General features: G+C 45.9%; 1 protein-coding gene across 1 annotated transcript in view; it reads right to left on the bottom strand.

The window, feature by feature from the left end:
* BAZ1B (bromodomain adjacent to zinc finger domain 1B) overlaps nucleotides 1–20,008 on the bottom strand; it is a 71,893-nt gene that overhangs the window by 38,347 nt on the left and 13,538 nt on the right. Inside the window, exons 3-6 of the mRNA XM_051835449.2 lie at nucleotides 17,770–17,914; nucleotides 7,643–7,844; nucleotides 4,383–4,504; nucleotides 676–873 (exon numbers count right to left, since the gene is read on the bottom strand). Of these exons, the coding sequence (XP_051691409.2) occupies nucleotides 676–873; nucleotides 4,383–4,504; nucleotides 7,643–7,844; nucleotides 17,770–17,914 (667 nt within the window). The remainder of the gene's footprint in view (nucleotides 1–675; nucleotides 874–4,382; nucleotides 4,505–7,642; nucleotides 7,845–17,769; nucleotides 17,915–20,008) is intronic.

The following is a 20,008-nucleotide window of genomic DNA, read 5'->3' as shown; positions in this document are numbered from 1 at the left end:
AGTGAACCAGAGGAAGGAAGACCTTTCTGTCTCTCTCTCTGTAACTCTCTCAAATAAGTAAAACCTTTAAAAAACAACAAAAAAGTATTTTCTACATGTATACCATACCTTATTCCAAAAAGTATTTGAAGCCAAAAATGTACATGCATGTACTTTTATTTAACTGTACAAAGTAAAAAACTAGGGGAGTTATTCAATGTGGCCTCTCCCCTGCCAACCCCACATTACAGTCTATATTAATTAGATGTATCTGGAAATTTTTTAAAGTTATTATTTTTTTGACACAGTGGCTAAAATACTGCTTGGGATGTTGACACCCCGTACTGGCATGTCTTCCAAGTCACAGTGCCACTCTGATCCCAGGTCCCTGCTAATGCACCCTGGGAGGCAGCAGTGATGGCTCAAGTACTTGGGTCCCTGCCACCCACATGGGAGATCTGGACTGAGTTTCAGGCTGTTGGCCTCAACTGGCCCAGTGGCAAACACTGCAGGCACTGGCAGAGTGAACCAGCAGATAGAAGGGGGGCTGATCTCTGTCTCTCTGACTTCCAAATAGTATGAAAAAGTAAGAGTTCAAAACCTGCTGTCAATCTAATCCTACTGGAGCCATTGGAGAAAACAGAGTCATCTAACAGTGCTTTATCATACTGTCCAAAAAATTAGCAGTGATCTTACCTTATATGGGTCGAGCAGAAAGTCACTGAACTTGCTAGGCAAAGAATATTTCTTCACCAACTCATCTTCTACAACCCAAGGTGCATTTTCACCAGTACCAGCTCGTAATGCATTATGCCGTATAAAGTACCGAAGTATCTCCTTATTTGGTGGGCGCTCTGTACGAACCAAGCTGTCTGCTGGCACATTGCTGATGATCTAGGTGAACAAATATAAATAACTCACCACCAGATCAAAAACAATTAACCACTGAAATAAAAATATCTGTTCTTCCAGAAAAAAAAATCACAATTCCATCTACAAAACAGGGTTACAAATTAGAAGACAACGTGGAATGATAGTTACAAATGAAAACTCAAAGATATCCCTAAGGGAGACAGACATTGTGGTACAGGGGGTTAAGTTGCTGCTTAACTACTTACTCTGCTTCTAACCCAGCACCCCATTAATACATTCTGGGATGCAACAGATCGAGGCTAAGTGCAGGAGGCTCTACCACCCACGTCGGGGACCAGGATGAAGCTCCAAGCTCTTAGACTCAGCCCAGCCCAGCCTTTATTATTACAGGCATTTGGGGAATGAACCAGGAGATGGATGATCTTTCTTTCTCTCCACTCTGCCTTTGAAGCAAATTAAAACAAACAAATAAATAAAAAATAAAAAAAAAGACATCCCTAGGCAATATGTTCTAAAAATGAAAATATCCTTGAACCAGCAACTCCTCATTAAAAGTTTATCTTTGGAGGGGTGGTATTGTGGTGTACCAGATAAAGCTGCTGCCTGCGATGCAAGAATCCCATACAGACACCAGTTTGAGTCCCCGCTGCTTCACTTCCGATCCAGCTCCCTCATAATGTGCTTGGGAAAGCAGTGGAAGATGGCCCAAGTCCTTGGGCCCGTGTACCCATGTGGGAGACTCAGAAGAAGCTCCCGGCTTCGGTCTGGCCAAGCCCTAACCGCTGTACCATCCAGACAGTGAATCAATGGATGGAAGATCTCTCCCTCTCTCTCTCTCTAACTGTGCCTTTCTTTACTGTAAGATTTATTTATCTCAAAGTCAGAGTTACACAGAGAAAAGGAGAGGCAGAAAGAGAGAGGGCTTCCATCTGTTGGTTCATTCCCCAATTAGTCGCAGGAGCTTCTTCCAGGTCTCCCACGCGGGTGCAGGGGCCCAAGGCCTTGGGCTATCTTTTACTGCTTTCCCAGGCCATAGCAGAGAACTAGATTGGAAGCGGAGCAGCTGGGTCTTGAATTGGTGCCCATATGGGATGCTGGCACTGTAGGCGGCAGCTTTACCTGCTATGACACAGCACCGGCCCCTAACTGTGCATTTCAAATAAATTAAAAAGTTTATCTTTGGGGGGCCAGTGCTATGGCATAGTAGGTTAATCCTCCGCCTGCAGTGCCTGCATCCCATATAGGCACCGGTTCTAGTCCCAACTGCTCCTCTTCCAGTCCAGCTCTCTGCTGTGGCCCGGGAGGGCAGTGGAGGATGGCCCAAGTGCATGGGCCCCTGCACCCACATGGGAGACCCAGAAGAAGCTCCTGGCTCCTGGCTTCGGATCGGCGCAGCTCCAGCCGTTGCGGCCATTTGGGGAGTGAACCAGGGGATGGAAGACCTTTCTGTCGGAGTCTCCCTCAGTCTGTAACTCTACCTCTCAAATAAATAAATAAATAAAATCTTTTTCAAAAATGTGTCTTTGGGAGTAGGCATTTGGTGAAGCGGTTAATCACCACCTGGGATACTCACATCCCACACTGGGATGCCAGGGCTGAACACCAGCTCCTTCACTTCTGACCCGGACTCCCCCTAAATACCGGCAGCGCCCTGGAACACAGCAGTGGTGGCTCAGGTGCTGGGCCCCGGTCACCCATGGGGGAGACCCAGAGGGAGTTCCTTTCCTGCTCCTGGCTTCAGGCTGGCCCAGCCCCGGCTGTTACAAGCATTTAGGGATTGGCCGGCGCCGCGGCTCACTGGGCTAATCCTCCGCCTTGCGGCGCCGGCACACCAGGTTCTAGTCCCGGTCGGGGCGCCGGATTCTGTCCCGGTTGCCCCTCTTCCAGGCCAGCCCTCTGCTGTGGCCAGGGAGTGCAGTGGAGGATGGCCCAGGTGCTTGGGCCCTGCACCCCATGGGAGACCAGGAAAAGCACCTGGCTCCTGGCTCCTGCCATCAGATCAGCGCGGTGCGCCGGCCGCCATTGGAGGGTGAACCAACGGCAAAAGAAGACCTTTCTCTCTGTCTCTCTCTCTCACTGTCCACTCTGCCTGTCAAAAAAAAAAAAACAAAAAAAACAAAAAAACAAGCATTTAGGGATTAAGGCAGAGGATGGAAGATCTATTCATATTCCCTATCACTCTGTAATTCTGCCTTTCAAATAAAAAATAAATAAATTCTTTAAAAATAAATAAATTTTTAAAAGTAAACTAAGAGCTGACAACCATTCACCAATGTCTACATTCACCAATGTCTCTGAATACAGGACTACAGATCATTACTCTTTTTTCTTGTTTGCAGTTTCTATTTTCCTAATCAATATTTACTAAGCAAAACCATTCACACTCATCAATTAAGAATATGAGTAATAATTAGGAAAGTGGCTCAGATTCTTCACCATGTTTTAATGAGCTACCCTGCTGAATAAGACATAGAAAAAGATTCATGAGAAACTGTATGAATAATATTCAGTTTTCAAATGTAAAGAAAACCTAACAAGCTAACCATGTCTTCAGATCACTAGCTATAAAACAAGTGACTCAGAATGGACCAAGGCTTGACAAATTCTGAGGTAGGAGTAAAAAAACAATACAAATGAAGCAAAAGAACTGAGTTTTATAAACCCTTTTCAATCTTATTTACTAAATTAGGAACTTTAATAGGGCTACTAAACTTTCCAGGGTTTAGTTATTTCTTCTATGAAATGGTTCTCTATGAACAGCCCTCCACATCCAGCGTCTTACCCCTTCTCTTTCTGGTTATAAGATTCTATACAGAGGGGCCGCCTGCAGTGCCGGCATCCCATATGGGCACAGGTTTGAGTCCTGGCTGCTGCACTTCTGATCCAGCTCTCTGCTGTGGCCTGGGAAAGCAGTAGAAGATGGCTCAAGTGCTTGGGCCCCTGCACCCACATGGGAGACCCGGAAAAAGCTCCTGGCTTCAGATCGGCACAGCTCTCTCTCTGCCTCTCCTCTCTGTGTGTAACTCTGACTTTCAAATAAATAAATAAATCCTTAAAAAAAAAAAAAAAAAAAGGAATAGTAGGTTAAGCCTCCATCTGCAGTGCCGGCATCCCTGTTTGAGCACTGGTTAGAGTCCCAGCTGCTCCATTTCCAATCCAGCTCTCTGCTAATGGTCTGGAAAAGCAGTAGAAGACAGTCCAAGTGCTTGGACCCCTGCACCCGGAAGAAGCACCAGGATCCTGACATCGGGCTGGCCCAGCTCTGACCGTTGTGGCCATCTGGGTAGTGAACCAGCAGATGGAAGACCTCTCTCTTTCTGTCTGTAACTCTGCCTCTCAAATAAATAAATATTAAAAAAAGAAAAAGAAAGAAAATTTAACTTAAAGTTCTAACTATTAAGACTAGAAACACGCTGTACAAAGATTCACTGACATCTCTCTTCAGCACATTTTCTCTAGGAAAATCAACTCTATGATATTTTCTTAAACATCTACAGATCTTAGAGGTTTACCATCAAGTGCCAACCCACCTTATCTTCATTTTGTAGCTTCACATCATATTTGTGAGGCAAAAACTTTGGCGGAGCCCATTTTCTTTCTCCTTTTTTTAATGAAGTGGGAAGTTTACGTGGAGATCTACGAGCTCTGTCATCTACTCAAATAAAAAGAAAAGTAGTGAAAACAAATTCTTTAGATTCTATTCATTCATTCACAGTAACTTTACTGAACAGCAGGCAATGGGTGATGTGGCCTAAATATGAACCCCAATGTCCTTAACTTCAAAGTCTACTGGGGGGAATATCAGGCAAATGATGACAATGTAATGTGGTAAGCACTGCCACAGAGGTTAACAAAGAAGAATCTGTGAGTGTAGGAAAGGAATACCTAATTCAGTGTGGGAAGCTGGTGGGAAAGACCCAGGCGGCATGATTTGTCCAGAGACTGTAAGCACGGAGTATGGATGAACACAACATGTGGAACAGGCAAAATCAGTCCACAGAGGTCAGGCAGCCAAGGCCAGATGAGACAGCATGCATCTCCCACTTCACGAGACTGGAATGTGTCTTGTGAACACTGGGAATCATGGAAGAACTGTTTATCTACCTTGATGTGCATTTTGGAAAGATCAGTGTAAAGGAACAATATGAAAATAACAATTCCAGGTGAAGCTAGAAGTTAAAATAGGGAGGGAAACTGAAGATTTATCACAAGGCACAAAGCTAAACTTCTCAGTAAGTATAGCTAGAATGGAGAAAGAGTGAGTCAAGAGGTACAGTATTTAGGAAATAGACTTGGAGACCAATCAGATGTGGGTGTGGTAAAGCTTCCAAGTTTTCAGCCGTAGGGATTGAGTAGACGATGGTACCGTCATTAACCCAAGTGAGAGAATGCACCAGTAATAGCAGGGCTCCTGTTTACCTGCCTTGCGAGGACAAGAAGGGGTGAGATCATTGATCAGTTTAGCTTTCTATGTGTGACTGAGCTGCCTGTAAGACATACTAGTGAAGAAAGGTCTAGAGTTAGGAAGACATCGGACCCAGGGGTGGGCATTGTGGCACAGGTTAAGCCACTGCCTGGTGCGCTTGCATCCTCTATCAGAATGCCCATTCAGAATCCCAGCTACTGTGCACCTCCAACCCAGCTTTCTGCTAATGCACACTCCGCGAGCCAGCAGGGGCTGGCTCAAATATCCAGGTAGGAGACCTGGATGGAGTTCCAGGAGGCTTCAGACTAGACTAGTCCCAGAAATTGTGGCTTTTGGAAAGTAAACCAGCAGTTGGAATCTCTCCCGGTGTCTCTCTGCTACTCTGCCTTTCAAACAAATAAATGCATAAAAAAATAAAAACAAAAACAACTGACTGAGGCTTGGGAACCATCTACATACAGATAAGAGTTAAACTGAGGGCGTGAACAGCATGTAGACTGAAAAATAAAAAGGGAGTGAGCAGAATTTTATGAAAAAAATCTAAGAGATGACAGGAAAAAATAGCTGAAGAACTACGAGAAACAGGATCACATAAGCTTAAAGATACGGAAATGAATACCAGTGTTAAACGTAAGAAAACAGTAGAACACAGAGAAATCTCTTATTTAGCAATTTGGAAGTCACCTGTAAGTATATTAGGAATTGCTTCAGGAGTAAAGAGGCAGAAGTTAGACCCAAAAGCATAAGGAATAAAATGATCTTAAGTAAGAAAAGATTAATCTTCTCAAGGATCTTGACTTGAATGAATGGGATAGACAACACGATCAGGAGGACTCTGTTATTCTTTTTAGAAAATGAGACTCTGTTGGTAAGTTTATACTTCCCCAGAAAACATTCAGAATACGTCATAACACTAATTCCTTAGCCCACCCACCACCCTCTTCACAACTGGCAATACTACAGCCCAAAAAACAAAACTAAGGATAGAACACACTAAAGAAGTCAAAGTCTAAAACTTGGAGTTCCTAGTGTATTTCAGGTATATAACGAGGGTAACACAACATTGTCATTCCAATATGATACTAGAAGTGTTAAAAGACAATCAGGGACCAGCTCTGTGGCATCGTGGGTAAAGCTGCCACCTGCAGTGTCAGCATCCCATATGGATGCCGGTTCGAGTCCTGGTTGCTCCATTTCCCATCCAGCTCCCTGCTAATGTGCCTGGGAAAACAGAGGAGGATGGCCCAACTTCGTGGGCCCTTGTTCCCACATGGGAGACCTGGAAGAAGCTCCTGGCTTCGGCCTGGCCCACCTCCAGCCATTGAGGCCATTTGGGGAGTGAACCAGCAGACAGAAGACCTCTCTCTCTGTTTTTACCTCTCTCTGTAACTGTCCTTCAAATAAATAAATCTTTTTAAAAAAAGTGTCTTTAAGAAAAGAAAATCAGCCAAGTTCTAATCAAAACGTTCTAATAAAAACATCAACCACAAGGAATTACTAGTAATGCTCATATTATAAAACTTCAGTATCGGAAAGAAAGTAGAAAACACCAATATTAGCATTCATAACACAGAGCAGAAAACAAAACCAAGTATCAACTGGAACAGATCAGCCACAATGGCCACCTCAGAAGTTTCCTCCAAACTGTGATAAAGTCCCTCAAAAACATCTGCACGTGTGCAGAACATCCAGAAAGACACAGAGCAGAATGGAAGCCAGACGACACAACATTCATACCCACATCCTGTTAACAGGTAAATATGGAGGTAAAATGACTTGATTCTCCATAACACTCGTGAGGAGAGGAATCAGTATGAACCAAATATTTTGCATACTTGTGTTTCTGTGACACAAGGAATCTAGTCTAAACTCAATTACACAATTCTTAAAACTGAAGGCTGGCCGGCGCCGCGGCTCACTAGGCTAATCCTCCGCCTTGCGGCGCCAGCACACCAGGTTCTAGTCCCGGTCGGGGCGCTGGATTCTGTCCCAGTTGCCCCTCAAAGCCATTATATTAGCCAACAGGGGTTAGAGTAACTGGTACCTCTGATGTTAATCATGCCCCTCCATAAATGTGTTATTCTCAACACAAAAAGTGAAGGGAAAAGCTCACTTTCTTTGCCACCATGAGTAGGTAGGAATGCACAAAGATTTCTAAGCAACCAGAGGAAATGACTTTCAATGTTCCTAATTATTTAGGGAAACTGAAGCCTTGATTTACTCTGTAGATATTTTAGTTCTTTTATGAATCATAAATGAAAAAAATCCTATATATTACATATTTACTTGCTAGAGAACTCTCACAGAGCCATGCACGATAAACTGAGCCACATAACTCACTAAGAAAGCTACTGCCATACATACTAATACTCTCTCTCCTTCCTTCCTCCTCTTTCACAAGCGCCTCCTTCTTCGGAGGGTCCTGAGCGATCTGACCGGAGTTCTCTTTGTCACTTGACGGAGAATCACAGGCCCCGTCCGACTTCTTCTCAGCGGCCTCTTCATCCACCTTCTCCAAAGGGTGAATCTTCACAATCTTCACCCTGAGCATTTTCTCCTTCCCAACCTATAAAGGGCACAGGAGAGAAACCCAGAGACAATAATACATCAATCACATTGACTTAGATTGACCAGTCTTGCATCCCTACGCTTCTCCCAGGTTTCCCAAGTGGGTGCAGGGGCCCAAGGACTTGGGCCATCATCTGCTGCTTTCCCAGGCCACAGCAGAGAGCTGGATCAGAAAGAGAGCAGCTCTGAAATGACGTGGGACGCTGGCGTCACAGGAGGTGGCTCAGCCCACTGCCCAATGCTGGCCCTGTATTTCACACAGCCATTCCAGACTTCTGACACATGCCAACATCGCATTTCTTTTTTCCCTCCTTTCCTTTTTTTTCATTTGTTTTTCTTGCAGGCAGCAGACAGGTTTTTTGTTTTTTAACTTAATCTAACAATATCTATCTTTTATCTGAAATGTTTAGGCTACATTAATGTAAATAAAGATACGGCTAGATTTATTTACTTTCTATTCAGTTTCAACAAAACTAAAAATTGCTCATCAAAAGTCACTGTTGGAGAAAGAGAACACAAGCCATAGCCTGGGAGATAATGGTCTCTAGAAGCATGTATCTGATAAGGAGCACACATGCAGATTACACAAAGAACTTTGGGGCCAGCGCTGTGGCACAGCAGGTTAAAGCCCTGGCCTGCAGTGCCGGCATCCCATATGGGCACTGGTTCGACTCCTGGCTGCTCCACTTCCAATCCAGCTCCCTGCTAATACGCCTGGGAAAGCAGCACAGGATGGCCCAAGTCCTTGGGCTCCTGCACTCATATGGGAGGCCCGGAGGAAACTCCTGGCTCCTGGCTTTGGATCAGCTTAGCTCCAGTCATCGTGGCCATTTGGGGAGTAAACCAGCAGAAGGAAGACTTCTCTCTCCCTCTCTCTCTCCATAACCGTCTTTCAAATACATAAAATCTTTTATAAAAAGAAAAAGAACTTTCAAGTCAAAATAAACAAAAAAATCTAATTTTAAATGTACAAAAATTTGAACATTTAACTAAAGGAAATATGAATAAGCGGATGATGAAAAGCACTAATATGATGCTCAGTATTACTAATTGATGGGGGAAACAAACTGAAACCACATGATATACCACAACTTGCCTATCAAAATGGCTAAAAACCAGGAGTGCATGTTTGGCCTCGCAGTTGAAACACTGGCTGTTCTGTCAGTGAAGTCACCTATGTCCTATTGTGGAGTGTTTAGTTTTGATTTCTGGCTCTGGTTCCTATTTCCTGCTCATGCAGACCCTGTGAGGCAGTGGTGACTAACCATGTGACTGGATTTCTCCCACCCACATAGGAGACCTAACTGTAGTTCCCAGATCTCTACTTCAGCCCTTGCCAAGGGCCACTGCAGGCATTTCAGGGCAAGAGAACCAGCAGAGGAGAGCTCAATCTCTCACTCCATAAAAAATTAGTACATAACAATAAAAGGACTAAAATTAAAAGACTGACTATACCACGTGTTGGCATAGATAAGAAGAATTTTCTTTCACCGACGGTAGACTGTAATTTAGCTTAATCGTCTCAGACAGCAGCCTGGCAGTTGCTTAAGTTAAACCTATGCCCACCATTCTGACCCAGTCACTCCACACCCAGGTATGCATCGAAGAGAAAAGAAGCCTGTGTCTGTACAGAGACTTGTACACAGGGATTCACAGCAGCTTTATGTCACCCAAAACAACCCACATGTCTATGGCAGCTGAATGGATCATCCAACTGTGATATATACATACACCGGAACAGTACTCAGTAATAAAAGCAACGCGATTTGATACATGCAACGGGGATGTACACTCAAATAGTTACGCTGAATCAAAGAAGCCAAAGAAAGCCTGCATAATGACTGCATTTATATGAAACCCTAGAAAACACAAATCAATCTACAGTGATAGAACCTAGATAAGCGGTATGGAAGCAAAAACGAGCAGGAGGGAGAACACAGATGAGCACAAGCACACTTCTAGGTGTGAGGAGTAGGGTCATTATCCTATTAGGAATTTCATGGGTGCAAACAATTTATCAATACTTATTAAACTAGGCGCCAGTGTTGTGGCATAGTGGGTAAAAGCCACTACCTGCAACACCAGCATCCTGTGGGTGCTGGTTCGTGTACCCATTGCTCTACTGCTGATCCAGCTTCCTGTTAACGGCCTGGGAAAAGTAGCAGGAAGATGGCCCCAGGTGCCGGCACTGTGGCATAGGGGGTCAAGCCAACGCCTGCAGTGCTGGCATCCCATATGGGCGCCGGTTCAAGTCCTGGCTGCTCCTCTTCCAATCGAGCTCTCTGCTATGGCCTGGGAAGGCAGCAGAAGATGGCCCAAGTCCTTGGGCCCCTGCACCCGCGTGGGAGACCCAGAAAAAGCTCCTGATTCTTGGCTTTGGACTGGCACAGCTCCAGCCAATGTGGCCATTTGGGAAGTGAACCAGCAGATGGAAGACCTCTCTCTCTCTCTTCTCTGCCTCTCCTACTCTCTGTGTAATGCTGACTTTCAAGTAAATAAGTAAATAAATCTTAAAAAAAAAAATAAGAAAAAGAAAAGGGTGGCCCCAGTGCTTGGGCCCCTGCCAACCTCATAGGAGGCCCAGATGAAGCTTCTGGCTCAGTCCTGGCTGTTGCAGCCACCTGGGTGGTGAACTAGCAGAAGGAAGATCGATTCTCTCTCCCTCTCTCTTTCAAAATAAACAAATTAACTTTTTTTTTTTTTTTTTTTGACAGGCAGAGTGGACAGTGAGAGAGAGAGAGAGAGAGAGAGAGAGAGAGAGAAAGGTCTTCCTTTGCCATTGGTTCACCCTCCAATGGCCGCAGCACTACACTGATTCAAAGCCAGGAGCCAGGTGCTTATCCTGGTCTCCCATGGGGTGCAGGGCCCAAGTACTTGGGCCATCCAACACTCCACTACACTCCCGGGCCACAACAGAGAGCTGGCCTGGAAGAGGGGCAACCGGGACAGAATCCGGCACCCCGGCCAGGACTAGAACCCAGTGTGCCAGCGCCACAGGCGGAGGATTAGCCTAGTGAGCCATGGCGCTGGCTACAAATAAACTTTTAAAAAAATGTATTAGCCGGCACCGCGGCTCACTAGGCTAATCCTCCGCCTTGCGGTGCCGGCACACACCGGGTTCTAGTCCTGGTTGGGGCGCCGGATTCTGTCCCGGTTGCCCCTCTTCCAGGCCAGCTCTCTGCTGTGGCCAGGGAGTGCAGTGGAGGATGGCCCAAGTGCTTGGGCCCTGCACCCCAGGGAGACCAGGAGAAGCACCTGGCTCCTGCCTTCGGATCAGTGCGGTGCGCCAGCCGCGGCGGCCATTGGAGGGTTAACCAATGGCAAAGGAAGACCTTTCTCTCTCTCTCTCACTGTCCACTCTGCCTGTCAAAAAAAAAAAAAAAAAAGGTATTAAACTATACTTTTTGAATATGTATGGCTTACTATTATGTCAATTATACCTCAATAAAGCTGCTTTGAAAATCAGCTATACAGTCTCCACCTTGTCCAAACCCTTCAATTCTTTGACATTCGAGTCCAGAGTAAAGTGCTTTGCCAAAGGCTTCAGAACTGCAAAGTAACGAAGCTGATCCAGAATCCAAGTCTGCTACTTTGAAGTCCCATAATTCTTTTTCACTGTAACACCTAATTCACTAGTCTTTTTTTTTTTTTTTTTTTTTTGACAGGCAGAGTGGACAGAGAGAGACAGAGAGAAAGGTCTACCTTTGCCGTTGGTTCACCCTCCAATGGCCGCCATGGCCGGCGTGCTGTGGCCAGCGCACCACGCTGATCCGAGGGCAGGAGCCAGGTACTTATCCTGGTCTCCCATGGGGTGCACGGCCCAAGCACTTGGGCCATCCTCCACTGCACTCCTGGGCCACAGCAGAGAGGTGGCCTGGAAGAGGGGCAACCGGGACAGAATCCGGCGCCCCAACCGGGACTAGAACCTGATGTGCCGGCGCCACAAGGCGGAGAATTAGCCTAGTGAGCCACGGCGCCGGCCAATTCACTAGTCTTATACTGACTTGCAAGTCTTAGACTGGATTTGAATGTACTACACTAATAGCTGGGACTCACCCTTGACCTCTCATTTTGCCCAACCTGCACACCCACGTCATCACAAGGTTCTCTATGTTCCAATCTGTCCTCTTTTCTCCAGTGCCACAGCCATCACCCTATGCAGTTCTCACCTGGACTACTGTATTAACCTCCATTCCCCACTGCAGCCAAACGGTCTTTTAAACACAGGTATCAGATCATTCAATCACCCATCTCAAATTCTGCAAAGGTTCCTGAAGGCTCATGAATTCAAACCATGACACAGCCTCTGCGGTCCCATAAAGGGTCCAGCCCTTGTTCATCTCACGCCACTCCCATCACCTCTGCTCCTCCATTCCTGGCTTTCTAGTTTTACATGAAAGGACTTCAAAAAATCCATGGAAAAACAGAATTAAAAGTTTATTTGGGGTCAAAATATTTTCAAACTCCATTTTATCACAATTAAGTTTTTAAAGAAAACTATTTGATAGACAGTGAGACAGAAACACAGGTATCTTCTATAGGTGAGTTAACTCTACAAATGTCCACAACAGCTGAGGCTGGGACAGGCTGAAGCCAGGCGCTTCAATTCTTTTTCCCACATGGATGGCAGGGACCCAAGTACCTCAGCCATCACCTGCTGTCTCCCAGAGGGTGTATTAGCAGGAAGCTGGATTGGAAATGGAAGCAGGACTCAAACTCAGTAATCCCATGTGGCATGCGGACATTCTAAGCAGTGGTTTAACTGCTGTGCCAAATGTCTGCCCCATCATGGACTCTGTCCTGGCATATCCGTTAGTCATGGTGATTTTCCCGGTCCCCCCTACTATACAGGGTGACTTTGTTCCCCGTCCCTCCCCCAGAACATCTGGCAATGTCATGTAGCAGGAGCAAGGTATGCTGCTAAATACCCTGCAATGTGCAGGACAGGCCTCCACTACCTGGAATCATCGGGTATAAAAGTCAGGCGGCCAGGCTGAGAAACTGTTCATAGGAATCAAAGTTCCCTTTTGCCTTAAGGACCTTGACACATCCTGTTCTCTCCCCCTGAAACCCTCAATGTCCCTCTTGAGAAGGCTACATCCTACAACCTTTTTGTTTATAAAGATTTATCTATCTATCTATCTATCTGAAAGGCAGTGGCAGAGAAACAGAGAGCAAGAGAGATCTTACATCCACCAGTTCATTCTCTGAACAGCCATACCAGCCAGGGCTGGGCCAGACCAAAACCAGCAGCCAGAAACTCCATCCTGGTCTCCCAAGCAGTAGGAGGGACTCAGGTACTTGATTCATCATCTGTTGTTTCCCAGGTGCATGAGCAGGGAGTTGGATCAGAAGTGGAGTAGCTGGGACTTGAACTCACACTTCAATATGGGATGGGGTATCACAATGCCTGCCATCCTAGTCAACCTTTAAATCACACCTTAAGGGGCTGGCACTGTGGCATAGTAGGTTAAGCTTCTGCCTGTGTTGCTGGCATCCTATATGGGTGCCAGTTCCAGTCTTGGATGCTCCACTTCCGATCCAGCTCCCTGCTAGCGGACTGGGAAAGCAGTGAAGATGGCCCCAGAGCTTGGACCCCTACACCCACGTAGGAGACCCTGAAGAGGAGCTATTGTGGCCATTTGAGGAGTGAATCAGCAGATTGAAGACTTCTGTCTGTGGCTCTGCCTCTGAAATGAGTAAATCTTCACAAAAATAAATAAAAAATAAATCACACCTTAAAATGTCACTTCCTTAGAGGAGCCTTATAGGACCATCATCATTTCTGGGTCTAAATTAGATCCCAATTATAAACTCTTCTTCTTGTGCTTTTCTTTCATGGTTCTGATCACTAAGGTTAAATGCTAAAAAAAAAAAAAAAAAAGATGGATTTTGGCCACTATTGTTTTCATAGGATCCAAAACACACTCTCTAGGGGCCAGTGTTGTGGCACAGGAGGTTGAACTGCTGCCTGTAATGCGGGCATCCCATATAATTGCTGGTTCGAGTCCCAGTTGCTCCACTTCTGCTCCAGTTCCCTGCTGACGTGCTTAGGAAAGCAGCAGTGGCCCAACTACTGGGCTCCTGCACCCATGTGGGAGACTCAGATGGAGTTCCAGGCTTCTGGCTTCAGCCTGGCCCAGCCCCAAGCCACTGCAGCTATTTGGGGAGTGAACCAGTAGGTAGAAGATCTCTCTTTCTCTCTCCCTTTCAAATAAAATCTTTAAAAAAAAGGGTGTGTGTGTGTGTGAGGGGAGTCGGCTCCATGACACAGTGGGCTAAGTCTCTCTCTGCAGTGACAGCATCCCATATGGGTGCTGGTTCGAGTCTTGGCTGCTCCACTTCCAATCCAGCTCCCTGCTGATGGCCTGGGAAAGCAGTGGAAGATGGCCCAAGTGCTTGGACCCCTGCACCCACGTGGGAGACCCGGAAGAAGCTCCTGGCTCCTGGATTCAGATCAGGGCAGCTCTGGCCATTGCGGCCATCTGGGGAGTGAACCAGTTAATGGAAGAGCTCTCTCTCTCTGCCTCTCTGTAACTCTGACCTCAAATAAATAAATAAATAAATCTTTAAAAAAAAAACCTCTCTGTGTCTTTCTGCCTCTCAAATCCATCACATATACTTTTATTTTTTATTTTGAGAAAGTAAAACATTTTAATAATCAGATGAACACATGTCTACCCACCACACAGGCTAAAATACTGAATATCAACAGCACCTGAGAGGCTCCCTGTGGGCCTGTCCCCTCTCCTGCAGAGGGCACCATACTCTCAGTTACTTAGTTCTGCTGTCTGAAGCCTTCTATAAATGGAATTGTGTCCTGTTCAGTGACTTCCTTCTCTCCTGTTACAGTATCCCAAGCCTTAACCATCTATTTACCCACTCCAACTGCCAACTGATACTTGATTTATGCTGTTTAGGCTACCATGAACAATGCTGCTATGAATATTCTTATACAAGTCCCGAGGGGCAAAACTTAAGAGGCAAATTCTCAGGAAAAAAAAAAAGCCTAAGGCTGTGTGCATAGTCAACTGAAGTCAGCAACGCCCAAATGTGCTATTTCCACTGCTGGCAGTGAACCAGCAACTCTACGTTCTTATCGAAATGTGCCACTGACTTTTTTAATCAGACTGGAATGAGATTATCTCACTGGGGTTTTGATTTCCTAGATAACTCATGAGTTTAAACATCTTTTCGGGATGGCGTTGTGGCATAGCAGGTAAAGCCGCTGCCTGTAGTGCCTTCATCCCACATGAGCGCCAGTTCGGAACCAGCTGCTCCACTTCCAATCCAGCTCTCTGCTATGGCCTGGGAAAGCAGTAGAAGATGGCCCAAGTCCTTGGGCCCCTGCACCTGCGAGGGAGACCCGGAAGAAGCTCTTGGCTCCTGTCTTCAGATTGGCCCAGCTCCAGCCATTGCAGCCAGCTGGGGAGTGAACCACTGGACGGAAGACCTCTCTCTCTCTCTCTCTGCCTCTCTATAACTCTGCCCTCAAATAAATAAATAAAGCTTAAAAAAAAATAAACAAACATCTTTTCATGTGTCTACAGGCATACAAACCTCCCCAATGTTTCTCCCCTTTCCTCAACATTCCCTCTTCCATCTTGCAGAGTATTTCCCTTTGCCACTTCTACTCTGCCTTGTCTACACAGAGCGGACCTCTACAGCCTACACGAAAATGCTCACTCGCCCTCCGGAGTCTGGGGCTTCAGAAAATGAGATGGTGGAATTAGAGTGACACCACGGCATTTCTTTCCCCGAGCGCCTCCCTCGCAGGCTGGATGTCACTCACTGCCGAGCGCCTGGAGGCTTAGGAGTAGTACAGCCTCCTACTCCTAACAGCTGGGAGGTACTTAACTTCGCCTTGCTAAGTTTTCCTTGACCCTGATCAGACTCCTGTCTGCTGTCCACAGTCCCTTTATTGTACTCAATCCAATTACACCATGGAAGTGTGCCATGTTTCCTGCCAGGACATTGAATGACAGGAAGTTTACACTTAAAACTCACTGGTAATATCAGAATTACCCTCAAAAAAGCAGCTCTGAAATGCAGTGAATCGGAGTAAATTAGTGAAGTAACAAGAAGAACAAAGGTTCTGGAATCACGTAGACATGTGGCCCCTGCACCCACATCGGAGACCTGGAAGAAGCTCCTGGCTCCTAGCTTCAGCCTGGCCCAGCCCTGGCTGCTGCAGCCGTTTGGGGAGTGAACCAGCGAATGGAAGATCTCCCCCAATCCTCTCTGTAACTAACTGTGACTTTCAAATAAATAAATCTTAAAAAAAAAAAAAAAAAAGCAACAAGGAATCTAAGAACCAAAACATACACTGAGAAGACCAGAGGGCAAGACAGGGTCCAGTCCCTAGACAATGTTTACCTAGCTCTGTGCCAAAGTTAGAGGACCTACTTCCAAGACTTATCTTGTGAGATAACCACGTTATGCTATTTAAGCCAGTGCTACTCAAAGTGTGGTCCCCACCATGACAGCTTTCTCACCAGCTGCAGCTTGTTAGAATGACAAAAGTTTAGGCCCTGCTACAGCTCTCCTGAAGAGAGCTACAGCAGCTCAAGGGATGGACCAAGAACGCATTTTCAGAAGCATTAATTTCATTTAGGCTAAACAAAGTTCCAGGAGTACCGGCCACGATTCGAATACTGCATTACACACAGCTAAAAGCACATGATGTAACCAGTACACGTCAGCCTCAACAAGCTGTTTAAATGTCTGATCCTGCTTGTCACCCTCCAGATGTCTGTCTTTTTTTTGAACAGGCAGACTGGACAGTGAGAGAGAGAGACAGAGAGAAAGGTCTTCCTTTGCCGTTGGTTCACCCTCCAATGGCCGCCACGGCCAGCGCACCGTGCTGATCCGAAGCCAGGAGCCAGGTGCTTCTCCTGGTCTCCCATGGGGTGCAGGGCCCAAGCACTTGGACCATCCTCCACTGCACTCCTGGGCCATAGCAGAGAGCTGGCCTGGAAGAGGGGCAACCAGGACAGAATCCGGCACCCCGACCGGGACTAGAATCCGGTGTGCCGGCGCCGCAGGCGGAGGATTAGCCTAGTGAGCCGCAGCGCCAGCCCACTCTCCAGATTTCTATGCAGATTCTGCAAGACACTACGTCAAACAATTGGTCCGGATCTAATACATATGTTTAGGAGACAAATGTTAGTTCCCTTTCTGCTAAATCTTACTCTGAGCTTTCAAAAGATTATATAGGGATGTCTTTTTTTTTTTTGAAAGAGTTAGAGGAAGAGACAGATAATCTTCCATCTGCCAGTTCACTCCCCAAGTGGTCCCAACACCTGCAGCTGAGCCAGATCGAAGCCAGGAGGTTCCTCTGGGTCTCCCAGGTGGGTGCAAGGGCCCAATCAGTTGGGCCATCCTCCGCTGCTTTCCCCAGGACATTAGCAGGGAGTAAGATCGGAAGTGGAACAGCCAGGACATAAACTGGTGCCCATATGGGATGTCAGCATCACAGGCAGCAGCTTTACCTACTACACAATGCCAGCCCCCAGAGGATCACTTTTGTAATAGTTATCCTTTAGCTATTTGGGCTAGACCAAAAAAAAAAATTAAGTAAGTAAGTAAAAAAAAAGGAAAATGTCAAGTACAGTGTAGACATGTATGAAAGTACAGTGAAGACATGGACTAAGCTCATCTGTAAGCCTCAATTACTCAGAAATTACAAGACCTGAAAGTCAAACAATAATCAAAATCTCAGTGAAGGGTCCACTAGTGTCCAGTGTAGCACTGAACATTCCCACTAATGAGAAGTTCTAAAATGTGTTCTTTATAAATACTGATTTTGATATTGAAGCAGACTTCAAATATAACTCAATTTTCCACACACACAAAAGCATTCTGTAATCTAGTTCGGACGCTCTGATTCCGAGGACTCAGAGCACAGGGAAAAAGGCACTTACCTCAAAGTCACACTCCTCTCCCACAGCATATTTGGTCATGATCTCCAACCAAGCAGTATCCACTAACTTCTCTAAGGAGGCTGTGTTATGGTGAACCATTTCCAGAACAAGCTTCTCATACCAGGCTGGGAATTCCTCCTTCAAACTAAATAAATACGCTATTAGTTACCAAGAAAACACAGAAAAACCTATCCACAGATTTAATTCAGTTCAACAGAAACACTCTTTCTTTAAAAAAGACTTATTTTGAGCGGCAAAGAGAGCCAGCTAGCTCCCACCCACCGGTTCACTCCCCAAATGTCCACAAGGGCAGGGGTGGGGCTGGGAAGAAGCTGGGAACCAGGAACTTCATCCAAGTTCTCCACATGGGTGGCAGGGAATGATACTTGTGCACATCAACAGGAAGCTGGAATTGGAAGCAGACCCAGGACTTGAACCCAGGCACTCTGATCAGGAAGTGGGCATCCAACTAGCATCTTAACTACTAGGTCAATTGTCCCCCGCCCCCAAGACTTAATTTTTTAGAGATTTAGTATTACAGCAAAATAAACATTTCCTTAGCAAATGCACACAAGGTAGCAGATGATAGGAACACAGATTAAAAACTGCAGCCGGGGCCAGTGTTGTGGCCTAGCAGGTAAAGCCGCTGGCTGTGAAGCTGGCATCGCGTGTGGGCTCTGGTTTGAGTCCTGGCTGCTCCACTTCCAATCCAGCTCCCTGCTGATGGCCTGGGAAAGCAGCAGGAAATGGCCCAAGTTCTTGAGCCCCAACCCACATGGAAGACCTGGAAGAATCCCTGGCTCCTGGCTTTGGCCCAGCCCAGCCCTGGTGGTTGTGGCCATCTGGGGAGTGAACCAGTGGATGAAGATCGCTCTCTCTCTCCTTCTTTCTGTGTAACCTTGACTTGCAAATAAACAAATATTCTTAAAAAACAAAAACAACAACAAAAGTACCCTATGCAGCAAAAGGATAAAAGCACGAGCTTTCAAGTAGTTTTGTCACACTGTTCTAGCCATTTTCTCATCCATAAAATAACAGGTCTATTTCTGGTAAGGCCAAGCATCTTCCTATCAGTGTGTTTCTGCAGTGGACTTTCCAGTTGTGAATTCATTCATATCCTCAGCCCGCCTCTTGTGTAAGAGGATCTAACTCCACATTTCTGTTACATCTCAATCAGTTCTCATACCTTGTAAGGTATCTAGAATTTTCACTTTACAGGTAAAAGGTTAACATATTGGAACCATGACTTGAACTCCAAAGGCCTGACAAAGTAAAACAATGAGGAACCACTTTTTATGTACCAAACTACCAACAAAGAAATTTCATCATCATACCCAATATGTACAAGTGAACAGTGCAAAGTGGCATCATACGATAGTGATGGCCTGCTTTAAGCCTTCGGAAAGCAATCTGACATGTATCAAACCTCTGACAGGTACAAAGATTCACTGCTGGATTCTCAGGTAAGCAGAAAATGGGACGCCAGCTAAGTGGACAGCTGTTTAAATACCCAACTTGGGCCGGAGCTGTTTAAGTACCCAGCTTGGGCAGATGATTCCATACTTACTTAGAATGGGGGGAGGTGGGGAGGGAGATCAGGCACAAAACATTCTTGTAAAGGCTAGGGTTAGGGGTTTCCTTTGTAATCATTTTTTCTTGTTGCATTTTTTCTCTATTTATAAAGAGTTATTTGTTTATTTGAAAAGGAGAGAGATACAGAGAGAAAAAATCTTCCATCTGTTGGTTCACTCCCCAAATGTCCACAAAGCCAGGGCTGATAGGGCCATTTAGGGAGTAAAGAGTGGATGGAAGATCTCATTTTCTGGGGCTGGTGCTGTGGTATAGGGGGGCTAAGCCTCCACCTGTGGTACTGGCACCCCATATGGGAGCCAATTCTAGTCCCAGCTGTTCCTCTTCCAATCCAGCTCTCTGGTATGGCCTGGGAAAACAGTAAAAGGTCCAAGTCCTTGGGCCCCTGCACCCATGCTGGAGACCAGAAGAAGCTCTCCTGGCTTTGGATTGGCCCAGCTCTGGCCATTGCAGCCATTTGGGGAGTGAACCAGTGTATGGAAGATCTCGCTCGCTCTCTCTCTCTGTCCCCCCACCCCGTAACTCTACCTCTCAAATAAATAAATAAAAATCTTAAAAAAAAAAAAAAGATCTCATTTTCTGTCTCTCCCTCTCTGTCACTCCATATTTCAAATAAGTTTAACAATAATGAAGTTCAGGGAAGGAGCTA

The sequence above is a fragment of the Oryctolagus cuniculus genome, chromosome 19 (genome assembly GCF_964237555.1).
Source record: "Oryctolagus cuniculus chromosome 19, mOryCun1.1, whole genome shotgun sequence".
Lineage (NCBI taxonomy): Eukaryota > Metazoa > Chordata > Mammalia > Lagomorpha > Leporidae > Oryctolagus > Oryctolagus cuniculus.
Note: the sequence above shows the minus strand (reverse complement) of the source record. Positions and strands in the feature narration are given on the sequence as shown.